The sequence below is a fragment of the Anomaloglossus baeobatrachus genome, chromosome 2 (assembly GCF_048569485.1).
Source record: "Anomaloglossus baeobatrachus isolate aAnoBae1 chromosome 2, aAnoBae1.hap1, whole genome shotgun sequence".
Taxonomy (NCBI): Eukaryota; Metazoa; Chordata; class Amphibia; order Anura; family Aromobatidae; genus Anomaloglossus; species Anomaloglossus baeobatrachus.
The window spans coordinates 428,855,644-428,870,702 of record NC_134354.1 but is presented as its reverse complement, the minus strand read 5'-3'; the positions used below and the strand labels follow the sequence as shown (position 1 = coordinate 428,870,702).

The following is a 15,059-nucleotide window of genomic DNA, read 5'->3' as shown; positions in this document are numbered from 1 at the left end:
TTTCTTGCCGATTTGTGACAGAGTGAAGAATGGCTGAGGACACAGAGCAATCTGCAGCACCATGCTATAAAGGAGGACGGCTGAGAAGACTGATCTATAGCTATGAGAGAAAAGATTCAGTATAATCGATGTTCTGTTCTTTCTGGGATTTTGGGTGGTTCTATCATTGTATGCACTCTTATACAAAGTTTTTGCTGAAGGGTTAACACAGAAAATTCAGGGCTGCCTGTCTTGTCACAGTCTGATGTGCTGTTTATTTGCTATGTTTAAGCAGCAGGACGCTTATCATTGCAGTGATTGCACACCCCTTGCTGTGATTGACACCTCACTGTCAATGTACAATCTCTATAGAGAGCCTTGTGTGGGCAGGACAGCTCTCTCAGCTCTTCTGATTGTGTCAGAAGAGCTGCAGACAGTAATCTAAGTGATACATCGGTGGATTCAGGACCTCCATCATGCTGCTCTCAGATAAGGTAGCAAAAACCTGCTGACAGATTCTCTTTCAATATTTTTGCAGTACTGCAAACAGGACAGAGGGAGAGGTTCCTGCTGCAGGCATTTGTCTTACAGCCAGAAGCAGGACAATGCAATGAAAAGGAGGAAGATATGGCTAATCTCCAGGGAAACAGATGATTTATTTATTGTTCATAGTTTTAATTGTAATATAAGGCGTAAAAAGAGAAAAGGACATTTGGGAAGAGAACTGGGATATTATCTTGTTTTAGGGCATTTTCTATGAATACTGTAAGCATATATGTGTAGATGACAACTTTACATTTCTAACCTTGCTAAACTGATGGGTTGAATAATAACATAGCATTTTTACCTTCTTGGGATAAAACAGCAGCATTGGATATTCCATCATCTGCCTAAAAAACAAAAAAGAAAGAAGATATATCATATGAAGAAGCATTACCCAGAAGAGGTGTAGCACAATACATAAAAGAAGGGAATTTTGTTACTTACCGTAAATTCCTTTTCTTCTAGCTCTTATTGGGAGACCCAGACGATTGGGTGTATAGCACTGCCTCCGGAGGCCACACAAAGCAATTACACTAAAAAGTGTAAGGCCCCTCCCCTTCTGGCTATACACCCCCAGTGGGATCACTGGCTCACCAGTTTTAGTGCAAAAGCAAGAAGGAGGAAAGCCAATAACTGGTTTAAACAAATTCTCTCCGAGTAACATCGGAGAACTGAAAACCGTTCAACATGAACAACATGTGTACCCGCAAACAAACCAACAATCCCGAAGGACAACAGGGCGGGTGCTGGGTCTCCCAATAAGAGCTAGAAGAAAAGGAATTTACGGTAAGTAACAAAATTCCCTTCTTCTTCGGCGCTCTATTGGGAGACCCAGACGATTGGGACGTCCAAAAGCTGTCCCTGAGTGGGTAAAGAAATACCTCATGTTAGAGCTGCAAGACAGCCCTCCCCTACGGGGAGGCAACTGCCGCCTGCAGGACTCTTCTACCTAGGCTGGCGTCCGCCGAAGCATAGGTATGCACCTGATAATGTTTGGTGAAAGTGTGCAGACTCGACCAGGTAGCTGCCTGGCACACCTGTTGAGCCGTAGCCTGGTGTCGTAATGCCCAGGATGCACCCACGGCTCTGGTAGAATGGGCCTTCAGCCCTGATGGAACCGGAAGCCCAGCAGAACGGTAGGCTTCAAGAATTGGTTCTTTGATCCATCGAGCCAGGGTGGCTTTAGAAGCCTGCGACCCTTTGCGCTTACCAGCGACAAGGACAAAGAGTGCATCCGAACGGCGCAAGGGCGCCGTGCGGGAAATGTAGATTCTGAGTGCTCTCACCAGATCTAACAAATGTAAATCCTTCTCATACCGATGAACTGCATGAGGACAAAACGAAGGCAAAGAGATATCCTGATTAAGATGAAAAGAGGATACCACCTTCGGGAGAAACTCCTGAATAGGACGCAGCACAACCTTGTCCTGGTGGAAGACCAGGAAGGGAGCCTTGGATGATAGTGCTGCCAGCTCAGACACTCTCCGAAGAGATGTGATCGCTACCAGAAAAGCCACTTTCTGTGATAGTCTAGAAAGTGAAACCTCCTTCAGAGGCTCGAAGGGCGGCTTCTGGAGGGCAACTAGTACCCTGTTCAGATCCCATGGATCTAACGGCCGCTTGTACGGGGGTACGATATGGCAAACCCCCTGTAGGAACGTGCGCACCTTAGGAAGGCGTGCCAAACGCCTCTGAAAAAAGACGGATAGCGCCGAGACCTGACCTTTAAGGGAGCCGAGCGACAAACCTTTTTCTAACCCAGATTGCAGGAAAGAAAGAAAGGTAGGCAATGCAAATGGCCAGGGAGACACTCCCTGAGCAGAGCACTAGGATAAAAATATCCTCCACGTTCTGTGGTAGATCTTAGCAGACGTGGGCTTCCTAGCCTGTCTCATGGTGGCAACGACCCCTTGGGACAATCCTGAAGACGTTAGGATCCAGGACTCAATGGCCACACAGTCAGGTTCAGGGCCGCAGAATTCCGATGGAAAAACGGTCCTTGGGACAGTAAGTCTGGTCGGTCTGGGAGTGCCCACGGTTGGCCGACCGTGAGCTGCCACAGATCCGGATACCACGCCCTCCTCGGCCAGTCTGGGGCGACAAGTATGACGCGGCTGCAATCGGATCTGATCTTGCGTAGCACTCTGGGCAGGAGTGCCAGAGGTGGAAACACATAAGGGAGCCGGAACTGCGACCAATCTTGCACTAGGGCGTCTGACGCCAGCGCTCTTTGATCGCGAGACCGTGCCATAAAGGTTGGGACCTTGTTGTTGTGCCGTGACGCCATTAGGTCGACGTCCGGCACCCCCCAGCGGCGACAGATTTCCTGAAACACGTCTGGGTGAAGGGACCATTCCCCTGCGTCCATGCCCTGGCGACTGAGGAAGTCTGCTTCCCAGTTTTCTACGCCGGGGATGTGAACCGTGGATATGGTGGAGGCTGTGGCTTCCACCCACATCAGAATCCTCCGGACTTCCTGGAAGGCTTGCCGACTGCGTGTCCCCCCTTGGTGGTTGATGTATGCCACCGCTGTGGAGTTGTCCGACTGAATTCGGATCTGCCTTCCTTCCAGCCACTGCTGGAAGGCTAGTAGGGCAAGATACACTGCTCTGATTTCCAGAACATTGATCTGAAGGGTGGACTCCTGCTGAGACCACGTACCCTGAGCCCTGTGGTGGACAAAGACTGCTCCCCACCCTGACAGACTCGCATCTGTCGTGACCACCGCCCAAGACGGTGGTAGGAAGGATCTTCCCTGTGATAATGAGGTGGGAAGAAGCCACCACTGCAGAGAGTCTTTGGCCGTCTGGGAAAGGGAGACCTTCCTGTCCAGGGATGTTGACTTCCCGTCCCATTGGCGGAGAATGTCCCATTGAAGTGGACGCAGATGAAACTGCGCAAACGGAACCGCCTCTATTGCCGCCACCATCTTCCCGAGGAAGTGCATGAGGCGTCTTAAGGAGTGCGGCTGACTTTGAAGGAGAGCCTGCACCCCAGTCTGTAGAGACCGCTGCTTGTCCAGCGGAAGTTTCACTATCGCTGAGAGAGTATGAAACTCCATGCCAAGATACGTTAGTGATTGGGTCGGTGACAGATTTGACTTTGGGAAATTGATGATCCACCCGAACGCCTGGAGAGTCTCCAGTGCAACATTCAGGCTGAGTCGGCATGCCTCTTGAGAGGGTGCCTTGACCAGTAGATCGTCCAAGTAAGGGATCACAGAGTGTCCGTGAGAGTGCAAGACTGCCACCACTGCCGCCATGATCTTGGTGAACACCCGAGGGGCTGTCGCCAGACCAAATGGCAGAGCTACGAACTGAAGATGGTCGTCTCCTATCACGAAGCGTAGAAAGCATTGGTGCTCTGTAGCAATCGGCACGTGGAGATAAGCATCTTTGATGTCTATTGATGCTAGGAAATCTCCTTGAGACATAGAGGCAATGACTGAGCGGAGGGATTCCATCCGGAACCGCCTGGCGTTCACATGCTTGTTGAGCAGTTTTAGGTCCAGAACAGGACGGAAGGAGCCGTCCTTTTTTGGAACCACAAAGAGATTGGAGTAAAATCCTCGCCCCCGTTCGAGAGGGGGGACAGGGATCACGACTCCTTCTGCTCTTAGAGAGTCCACCGCCTGCAGCAGGGCATCTGCTCGGTTGGGGTGTGGGGAGGTTCTGAAGAACCGAAGTGGAGGCCGAGAACTGAACTCGATTCTGTACCCGCGAGACAGAATGTCTGTTACCCACCGGTCTTTGACCTGTGACAGCCAAATGTCGCAAAAGCGGGAGAGCCTGCCACCGACCGAGGATGCGGAGGGAGGAGGCCGAAAGTCATGAGGTAGCCGCTTTGGAAGCGGTTCCTCCATTTGCTTTCCTGGGGCGTGAGTGAGCCCGCCAGGAATCTGAGTTCCCTTGTTCTTTCTGAGTCCTTTTGGACGAGGAGAATTGGGCCTTGCCCGAGCCTCGAAAGGACCGAAACCTCGACTGCCACTTTTTCTGTTGAGGTTTACTTGCTCTGGGCTGTGGTAAGGAAGAGTCCTTACCCTTGGACTGTTTTATGATTTCAGCCAATGGCTCACCAAACAGTCTGTCTCTAGATAATGGCAAGCTGGTTAAGCATTTTTTGGAACCAGCATCTGCTTTCCAGTCCTTTAACCACAAGGCTCTGCGCAAAACCACAGAATTGGCGGACGCCATAGCGGTACGGCTCGTAGATTCTAGGACAGCATTGATAGCATAGGTCGCAAACGCAGACATTTGCGAAGTTAGGGACGCCACTTGCGGCACTGCTGGATGTATGAAAGCATCCACCTGTGCTAAACCAGCTGAAATAGCTTGGAGTGCCCACACGGCCGCGAATGCTGGAGCAAACGACGCGCCGATAGATTCATAGACAGATTTCAACCAAAGGTCCATCTGTCTGTCGTTGGCATCTTTAAGTGAAGCGCCATCCTCTACTGCGACTATGGATCTAGCCGCAAGCTTGGAAATTGGGGGATCCACCTTTGGACACTGGGTCCAGCGTTTGGCCACCTCAGAGGGAAAAGGATAACTGGTATCCTTAGAACGTTTAGAGAAACGCTTGTCTGGATGAGCGTCGTGTTTCTGGATCGATTCTCTGAAATCAGAGTGGTCCAAAAAAGCACTTAATTTACGCTTGGGATATAGGAAATGGAACTTCTCCTGCTGTGCAGCTGCCTCCTCTGCAGAAGGGGCTGGGGGAGAAATATCCAACAGCCTATTAATTGCCGATATAAGGTCATTAACCATGGCGTCACCATCAGGGGCATCCAGATTGAGAGGGGCCTCAGGATTAGAATCCTGGTCACCGTCCTCAGTCTCATCACAGAGAGACTCTTGTCGCTGAGACCCTGAACAGTGTGAAGACGTGGAGGGTCTTTCCCAGCGAGCTCGCTTAGGCTGCCTGGGACTGTCATCTGAGTCAGAGACTTCAGCCTGTGATGCTTGAGACCCCCCTGAAGTACGGATTAGTTCCAACTGAGGGGGACCGGAGAGCATAGACACAGCAGTGTCCATGGCCTGAGCAACTGGCCTGGCCTGCAAGGTCTCCAGGATTTTTGTCATAGTCACAGACATTTTATCAGCAAACACTGCAAAGTCTGTCCCCGTCACCGGGGCAGGGTTCACAGGCGTCTCAGCCTGGGCTACCACCACATTAGGCTCTGGCTGACGAAGTGTCACTGGGACTGAACATTGCATACAATGTGAGTCTTTGGAGCCTGCCGGTAGATCAGCCCCACATGCAGTACAAACAGTGTACACAGCCTGTGCCTTGGCACCCTTGCGTTTTGCGGATGACATGTTGCTGCCTCCTCAGAGCAGTACAGGGTGTCCAGCCAAGAAGCGACCTTACAGTGCAAATATATATATATATATATGGTACCAAGAAAAAAGTACACTAATATATCACTGAGGCACAAGTGGGGCCAGCACTAAGTGCAGCTTACCGCCCGCTTAGGAGCGGGTGTGTGGTCGCCGAAATCCCTTTAGTCTGGGTCTCCCAGAGCCTGCTGCCTTTCCCCAGCCAGACCGCATGTGTAATGGCTGCCGGCGTCCTTGTGGAGAGGGGGGGCGGGCCCTGGGCGTATACAGACGAAAAGCGGGAAGCCTGCTTCCCACTGTGCCTAGTGAGAGGGCTGGAGCATGTAAATAAAGCTCCAGCCCTCGGCGCTGCCTATTGAGCAGCGTCTCTCCCCTACCCTGATTGACAGGGTGGGGGCGGGAACGAAGCGGCGCTAGGCCGCAGAAGCCGGGGGCTAAAGTTAGAAGCGCCGCCGCCGTAAAAGCGCGGTCGGCGCAAAGTCCCCGGCGCACCACAAGTCGCAGCTGCGCCGCCGCTCCAGTAGCGGTCGGCGCAGTAGTTCCCAACATGTAACGTCACTCAGCAAAGCTGCAGTGACCTAACCCCAGCGCACAGCGCTACTGTCCCCGGCGCACTATAACGCTCAGCAAGCCTTGAGAGTGTCCGTGCCTGCCGGGGACACAGAGTACCTGAAAGTTGCAGGGCCTTGTCCCTGAACGGCACTCCCGCTCCAAATCCAGCAGGTTCTCTGGGTCTGTGGATGGAGCCCGGCCCCAGGGCTTGGGGGCCGGCAAGATCCCACTTCCACAGAGCCCTCCAGGGGATGTGGAAGGAAAACAGCATGTGGGCTCCAGCCTCTGTACCAGCAATAGGTACCTCAACCTTACAAGCACCACCGCGGGTGAGAAGGGAGCATGCTGGGGGCCCCATATGGGCCCTCTTTTCTTCCATCCGATATAGCCAGCAGCTACTGCTGACTACAAACAGTGGAGCTATGCGTGGATGTCTGACCTCCTTCGCACAAAGCAGAAAACTGGTGAGCCAGTGATCCCACTGGGGGTGTATAGCCAGAAGGGGAGGGGCCTTACACTTTTTAGTGTAATTGCTTTGTGTGGCCTCCGGAGGCAGTGCTATACACCCAATCGTCTGGGTCTCCCAATAGAGCGCCGAAGAAAAACAGATTTACAGAATAAGCCAAAGGACCCAGCCACAAAGAGGTGGAGGAGTAAGGCTGGTTTCACTTCAGCGGTTTTTTTTGCCTACCGGCAAAAAACCACAGCGCGCATATCACCAGATCCTGCAGATAAAACGTCCAACGCGTGCAACCGCAATTGTTATTTACCGGATCCTGGATGCAGCAGGACACAGAATTTATCATTCGACACTGGAGTCAGCTGATCGGGAGTCAGCTGAACTCCTGATGTGACAGCCCGCACACGCTGTGTATGCACTGCTGCCGATCAAGTGTGCGGGCTGTGTGGTCAGGAGTTCAGCTGAGTTCAGATCAGCTGACTCCAGCGTCGGCCGATACTTGTTCTGTGTACCGCTGCATCCATCGCAGCGTGTGCGGGCTGTGAGGTCAGCTGAGTTCGGCCGGCACTGGAGTCAGCTGATCTGAACTCCTGACCACATAGCCAGCAGAACAAGTAATCAGATCAGCTGACTCCAGTGTCGTGCAATTACTTGTTTTGTGTACCGCTGCATCCATCGCAGAGTGTGTGGGCTGTGAGGTCAGCTGAGTTCAGATCAGCTGACTCCAGTGCCGGCCGAACTCAGCTGACCTCACAGCCAGCACACTCTGTGATGGATGCAGCGGTACACAGAACAAGTAATCGTACGACACTGGAGTCAGCTGATTTGATTACTTGTTCTTTTGGCTGTGTGGTCAGGAGTAGGGATGAGTGAGCAGTAAAATGCTCGGGTGCTTGACGGGCGAAGCCTATGTCTATTTTTTTTTTTAATTCATTAACAAATAAAAAAACAAAAACAAAACCCCCATACACACAACCCTAACCCTAGAGTTGGGGGTAAAAAAAAAAAAAATAAAAAAAAATGACGTGGGCTTCACCATATTTTTGTATGCTAGCCAGGTACAGCAGGCAGGTACGGGCTGCCCCCAACCCCCAGCTGCCTATTTGTACCCGGCTGGGAACCAAAAATATAGGGAAGCCCCCCTTTTTTTTTTTTCATTATTTCATGAAATTATTAAAAAAAAACAAAAAAAAAAACGTGTACTTCGCCTAATTTTCGTGTCCAGCCAAGTACAACTAGGCAGCTGGGGACTGGAATCCGCAGCGCAGGGTGGTCCAAGCTCTCTGGGCCCCCCACGCTGCAAATTGCCAGAGATTCTTAATGTCAGGCTAAGTTTGACCCAGCCATTAAGAATCTCCAATAAAGGGTACAAAAAAAAACAAACAAAAAAAACAAAACAAACAAACAGACAGACAGACAGCACAGAGAAAAGAAGGGAATTTTGTTTACTTACCGTAAATTCCTTTTCTTCTAGCTCCAATTGGGAGACCCAGACAATTGGGTGTATAGCTACTGCCTCCGGAGGCCGCACAAAGTACTACACTTAAAAGTGTAAGGCCCCTCCCCTTCTGGCTATACACCCCCCCGTGGGAGCACGGGTCCTTCAGTTTTAGTGCAAAAGCAAGAAGGAGGAAAGCCAATAACTGTTTCAAAAACAAATTCAATCCGATAAACAATATCGGAGAACGTAAGTTATTAACATGAACAACATGTGCACCCGAAAAACAAATACCCTCAGAAAAACAGGGCGGGTGCTGGGTCTCCCAATTGGAGCTAGAAGAAAAGGAATTTACGGTAAGTAAACAAAATTCCCTTCTTCTTTTTCGCTCCTAATTGGGAGACCCAGACAATTGGGACGTCCAAAAGCAGTCCCTGGGTGGGTAAAAGAATACCTCGTGATAGGGCCGTCAAACAGCCCTTTCCTACAGGTGAGCCACCGCCGCCTGCAGGACTTGTCTACCTAGGCTGGCATCCGCCGAAGCGTAGGTATGCACCTGATAATGCTTGGTGAAAGTGTGCAGACTCGACCAGGTAGCCGCCTGGCACACCTGCTGAGCCGTAGCCTGATGCCGTAATGCCCAGGACGCACCCACGGCTCTGGTAGAATGGGCCTTCAGTCCAGAAGGAGTCGGAAACCCAGCAGAACGGTAGGCGTGAAGAATTGGTTCCTTGATCCACCGCGCAAGGGTGGATTTGGAAGCTTGCGACCCTTTATGCTGACCAGCGACCAGGATAAAGAGTGCATCCGAACGGCGCAGAGACGCCGTGCGGGAAATGTAGATCCTGAGTGCTCTCACCAGGTCCAACAGATGTAAACCCTTTTCAAAATGGTGAACTGGATGCGGACACAAAGATGGTAAAGTGATATCCTGATTGAGATGAAAGGAAGATACCACCTTGGGAAGAAACTCTGGAATTGGACGCAGTACTACCTTGTCTTGGTGAAACACCAGGAAGGGAGATTTGCAAGATAACGCCGCCAGCTCTGACACTCTCCGAAGAGACGTGACCGCCACCAGAAAAGCCACTTTCTGTGAAAGCCGAGAAAAGGAAATCTCCTTCATAGGCTCGAAAGGTGGCTTCTGGAGAGCAATCAGAACCTTGTTCAGATCCCAGGGCTCCAATGGCCGCTTGTAAGGGGGAATGATATGACAAACCCCTTGCAGGAACGTGCGTACCTTAGGAAGTCGCGCCAGGCGCTTCTGAAAGAATACGGATAGCGCAGAGACTTGTCCTTTAAGGGAGCTAAGCGACAAACCTTTTTCCAACCCCAGACTGCAGGAAGGAAAGAAAAATAGGTAATGCAAATGGCCAGGGAGAAACTCCCTGAGCAGAGCACCAAGATAAGAATATCTTCCACGTTCTGTGGTAGATCTTGGCGGAGGATGGTTTCCTAGCCTGTCTCATGGTGGCAACAACATCATGAGATAAACCTGAGGTCCCTAGGATCCAGGACTCAATGGCCACACAGTCAGGTTCAGGGCCGCAGAATTCAGATGGAAAAACGGCCCTTGAGACAGCAAGTCTGGACGGCCTGGTAGCGCCCACGGTTGTCCTACCGTGAGATGCCACAGATCCGGGTACCACGACCTCCTTGGCCAGTCTGGAGCGACGAGAATGGCGCAACGGCAGTCGGACCTGATTTTGCGGAGCACTCTGGGCAACAATGCCAGAGGTGGGAACACATAAGGTAGTCGGAACTGCGACCAATCCTGAACTAAGGCGTCTGCCGCCAGAGCTCGGTGATCGTGAGACCGTGCCATGAAAACCGGGACCTTGTTGTTGTGCCGTGACGCCATCAGGTCGACGTCCGGCATCCCCCAGCGGCGACAGATCTCCTGAAACACGTCCGGGTGAAGGGACCATTCCCCTGCGTCCATGCCCTGGCGACTGAGAAAGTCTGCTTCCCAGTTTTCCACGCCTGGGATGTGAACTGCGGATATGGTGGATGCTGTGTTTTCCACCCACGTCAGAATCCGCCGGACTTCTTGAAAGGCTTGTCGACTGCGTGTTCCCCCTTGGTGGTTGATGTATGCCACCGCTGTGGAATTGTCCGACTGAATCCGGATCTGCTTGCCCTCCAGCCACTGTTGGAAGGCTCGCAGAGCAAGATAGACTGCTCTGATTTCCAGAACATTGATCTGAAGGGTGGACTCTCTCTGAGTCCACGTACCCTGAGCCCTGTGGTGAAGAAACACTGCTCCCCACCCTGATAGGCTCGCATCTGTCGTGACCACCGCCCAGGATGGGGGTAGGAACGACTTTCCTTTTGACAATGAGGTGGGAAGAAGCCACCATCGGAGAGAGTCCTTGGCTGCCTGAGAGAGGGAGACATCCCTGTCGAGGGACGTCGACTTCCCGTCCCATTGGCGGAGAATGTCCCATTGTAGAGGGCGCAGATGAAACTGCGCGAAAGGGACTGCTTCCATTGCTGCCACCATCTTCCCTAGGAAATGCATGAGGCGCCTCAAGGAGTGGGACAGGTTCTGCAGGAGAGATTGCACCCCTGTCTGCAGAGAGCACTGCTTGTCCAGTGGAAGCTTCACTATCGCTGAGAGAGTATGAAACTCCATGCCAAGATATGTTAGTGATTGGGTCGGGGTTAGATTTGACTTTGAAAAGTTGATAATCCACCCGAAACTCTGGAGAGTCTTCAGTGCCACGTTCAGGCTGTGTTGGCATGCCTCTTGAGAGGGTGCCTTTATAAGTAGATCGTCCAAATACGGGATCACGGAGTGACCCTGCGAGTGCAGGACAGCTACTACTGCTGCCATGACCTTGGTGAAGACCCGAGGGGCTGTTGCCAGCCTGAAAGGTAACGCTACAAACTGCAGGTGTTCGCTTTCTATAACGAAGCGTAGAAAACGCTGATGCTCTGGCGCAATCGGCACGTGAAGATAAGCATCCTTGATGTCTATTGATGCTAAGAAATCTCCTTGAGACATTGAGGCTATGACGGAGCGGAGAGATTCCATCCGGAACCTCCTGGTTTTTACATGTTTGTTGAGCAACTTTAGATCCAGGACGGGCCGAAAGGACCCGTCCTTCTTTGGCACCACAAACAGATTGGAGTAAAAACCGTGACCTTGTTCCTGAAGAGGAACGGAAGTCACCACTCCTTCCGCCTTTAGAGCGGTCACCGCCTGCAGCAGAGCATCGGCTCGGTCGGGCGGTGGGGAAGTTCTGAAGAAACGAGTTGGAGGACGAGAGACGAATTCTATCCTGTACCCGTGAGACAGAATGTCCCTCACCCAACGGTCTTTGACCTGTGACAGCCAAATGCCGCCAAAGCGGGAGAGCCTGCCACCGACCGAGGATGCGGAGAGAGTAGGCTGAAAGTCATGAGGAAGCCGTTTTGGTAACGGTTCTTCCTGCTGTCTTTTTTGGGCGTGACTGCGTCCGCCAAGAATCTGAGCCTCTCTGATCCTTTTGAGTCCTCTTGGACGAGGAGAATTGGGGCCTGCCTGAGCCTCGAAAGGACCGAAAACCAGACTGACCCCTCCTTTGTTGGGGCTTGTTTTGTCTGTGTTGAGGTAAGGATGAGTCCTTACCCTTGGAGTGTTTAATGATTTCATCCAAACGCTCCCCAAACAATCGGTCACGAGAAAAGGGCAAACTGGTTAAGCACTTCTTGGAAGCAGAATCTGCTTTCCATTCTCTCAACCACAGGGCTCTGCGCAAAACCACGGAGTTGGCTGACGCCACCGCCGTACGGCTCGTAGAGTCCAGGACAGCATTAATCGCGTAAGACGCGAATGCAGACATTTGAGAGGTCAATGGTGCCACCTGCGGGGCAGATGTACGTGTGACCGAGTCGACCTGTATAAGCCCAGCTGAAATAGCTTGGAGTGCCCATACGGCTGCGAAAGCTGGCGCCAACGACGCTCCAATAGCTTCATAGATGGATTTCAGCCAGAGCTCCATCTGCCTGTCAGTGGCATCTTTAAGTGCCGCTCCATCTTCTACTGCAACTAAGGATCTAGCTGCAAGCCTGGAGATTGGAGGGTCCACCTTGGGACACTGGGTCCAACCCTTGACCACGTCAGGGGGAAAAGGATAGCGTGTATCTTTAAGCCGTTTAGAAAACCGCTTCTCAGGATAAGCGTGGTGTTTCTGGATTGCATCTCTAAAGTCAGCGTGGTCCAGAAAAGTGCTTAATTTACGCTTGGGATATCTGAAATGGAATTTCTCCTGCTGTGAAGCTGCCTCCTCCTGAGTAGGAGCTGGCGGAGAAATATCTAACATCTTATTGATGGACGCTATAAGATCATTCACTATGGCGTCACCATCCGGTGTATCCAGATTGAGAGCGGTCCCAGGATCAGAATCCTGGTCGGTTACATCCGCCTCATCACCCATAGATTCATCCCGCTGGGACCCTGACCAGTGAGACGAAGTTGAGGGCCCCTCATAACGAGCCCGCTTAGGTTGTCTGGGACTGTCGTCCGAGTCAGAATCGTCACCCTGGGGTGCATGTGACACCCCCGGAGCTTGGAAGTGTTCCAGCTGAGGGGGACCAGGGAGCAATGATGCCACAGTGTCCATGGTCTGAGTTACTGGTCTAGACTGCAATGTTTCAAGAATCCTTGACATGGTCATAGACAATCTGTCAGCAAAAGCTGCAAACTCCGTTCCTGTCACCTGGACAGCATTCACCGGTGGTACACTCTGGGTCACGTCCAGCAGAGGCCCCGGCTGTGCAAGTTGCACAGGGGCCGAGCACTGCACACAATGGGGTTCAGTGGAACCTGCCGGTAGAGCAGCCCCACATGCGGTACAGGCAGCATATAATGTCTGTGCCTTGGCACCCTTGCGTTTTGCGGACGACATGCTGTTGCCTCCTTGTAATCTAGGAGGGTATATAGCCGAGAATCACCAGCGACCGTACAGTACAAAGTATTTGCAACACAAAATACTCAGTATACAAACGGCACAAGTGGGGGTGAGCCCTTGAGGGCTGCTTACCGCCCGCTGAACAGCGGGTATGAGGCCGTAGAATCCCGTGTCTGGGTCTCCCCGTCTCCCCTCTGCAGCTCAGCGTGCAGGCAGGAATGGCTGCCGGCGTTCTGTGAAGAGGGGCGGATCGTGGGCGTGCCACAAACAAAGAGCGGGAAACTGCGTCCTACTGTGCCTGGTGTGAGGGCTGGAGTATGTAAAAACGACTCCAGCCCTCAGCGCTGATGCTCTGTACAGCGTCCCGCCCTCCTCCTGACTGGCAGGTGCGGAGGCGGGAACGAACGAACTAGGCCGCAAAAGCCGGGGACTGTAGTAATAAGCGCGGCCGTGATATATGCACAGCCAGCGCGGAAGTCCCCGGCGCACCACAAGTCCCAGCCGCGTCGCAGTCCCAGCGGCCGGCGCGACCGTTCTCCCTGAGTCTACCCACTCAGCTAAGCTGAAGTGAGGAAATGGCACAAGCGCAGCAGCGCTGTTGTCCCCGGCGCACTAACACACCCAGCAATGCTGCGGTGTGCGCGCGTATGCACGGGGACACAGAGTACCTTGACGGAGCAGGGCCCTGTCCCTGACGATACTCAGCTCCATATCCAGCGGCTTCTCCAGGGGCTGCGGATGGAGCACGGTCTCTGTGCCTGGAGACCGGTAAAATCCCACTTCGCCCAGAGCCCTAATGGGGATGGGGAAGGAATCAGCATGTGGGCTCCAGCCTCCGTACCCGCAATGGGTACCTCAACCTTAACAAGCACCACCGACAAAAAGTGGGGTGAGAAGGGAGCATGCTGGGGACCCTTGTATGGGCCCTCTTTTCTTCCATCCGACATAGTCAGCAGCTGCTGCTGACTAAACAGTGGAGCTATGCGTGCGTGTCTGACCTCCTTCGCACAAAGCAAAAAACTGAAGGATCCGTGCTCCCACGGGGGGGGTGTATAGCCAGAAGGGGAGGGGCCTTACACTTTTAAGTGTAGTACTTTGTGCGGCCTCCGGAGGCAGTAGCTATACACCCAATTGTCTGGGTCTCCCAATTAGGAGCGAAAAAGAAAAATACTTTATTAGAAATAAATACATAAGCACACTTAGGGACTCCATGAGAGCGAGAGAGAAAGAGAGAGAGTGAGAGAGAGAGAGAGTGAAAGTGAGAGACACAGAGATCAGCTGATCGCTCATAAGAGCCGGCTGCCAGCTGATCACTCACAAATCCCGCACGCCGGCTGATCAGCTGATCGCTCATCAAAGCCACTGCTGGCTGATCAGCTGGCAGCCGGCTTTTATGAGTGATCAGCTGAGACTCTGTTCACGCCAGGCAGCTTCAGAGCATGCTCTGTAGGGCAAACTGGATCCGTTCATGATGGATGCAACCGCATTTGAAAAGCGGGATCCGGCACCCATTCACATACATTACAGCTCCAGCTGCAAGATCCGTTCAAATGCAGTTTTTTGACCAAGGTCAAAACCGCAACATGTTGCGTTGTGGGATAGGGGTAAAAAAAACGCTAAACAACAGATCCAATGTGTGCCGCACCCAACCGCATCTTACCGAGATTCCATTGAAAATGCATTGAAATCAGGGCAAAATCCGGTCACATGCGGTTTGCCTTTTTTTGCCGTTAGGCAAAAAAATGCTGATGTGAAACCAGCCTAAGGGAACGGTGCGATAAGGCTTGAGAAGGACCTTTTAAAAAGGGGTTTGGCAGGAAGAATTATTAATTGTTCCCTAGAGGTCCTGCCTG

The 15,059-nt window shown here is 52.2% G+C and overlaps 1 protein-coding gene across 1 annotated transcript in view; it reads right to left on the bottom strand.

Annotated features, from left to right (window-relative positions):
• MED13 (mediator complex subunit 13) overlaps positions 1-15,059 on the bottom strand; it is a 196,762-nt gene that overhangs the window by 73,233 nt on the left and 108,470 nt on the right. Inside the window, exon 11 of the mRNA XM_075336235.1 lies at positions 827-869. Coding sequence (XP_075192350.1) covers positions 827-869 — 43 coding nt within the window. The remainder of the gene's footprint in view (positions 1-826; positions 870-15,059) is intronic.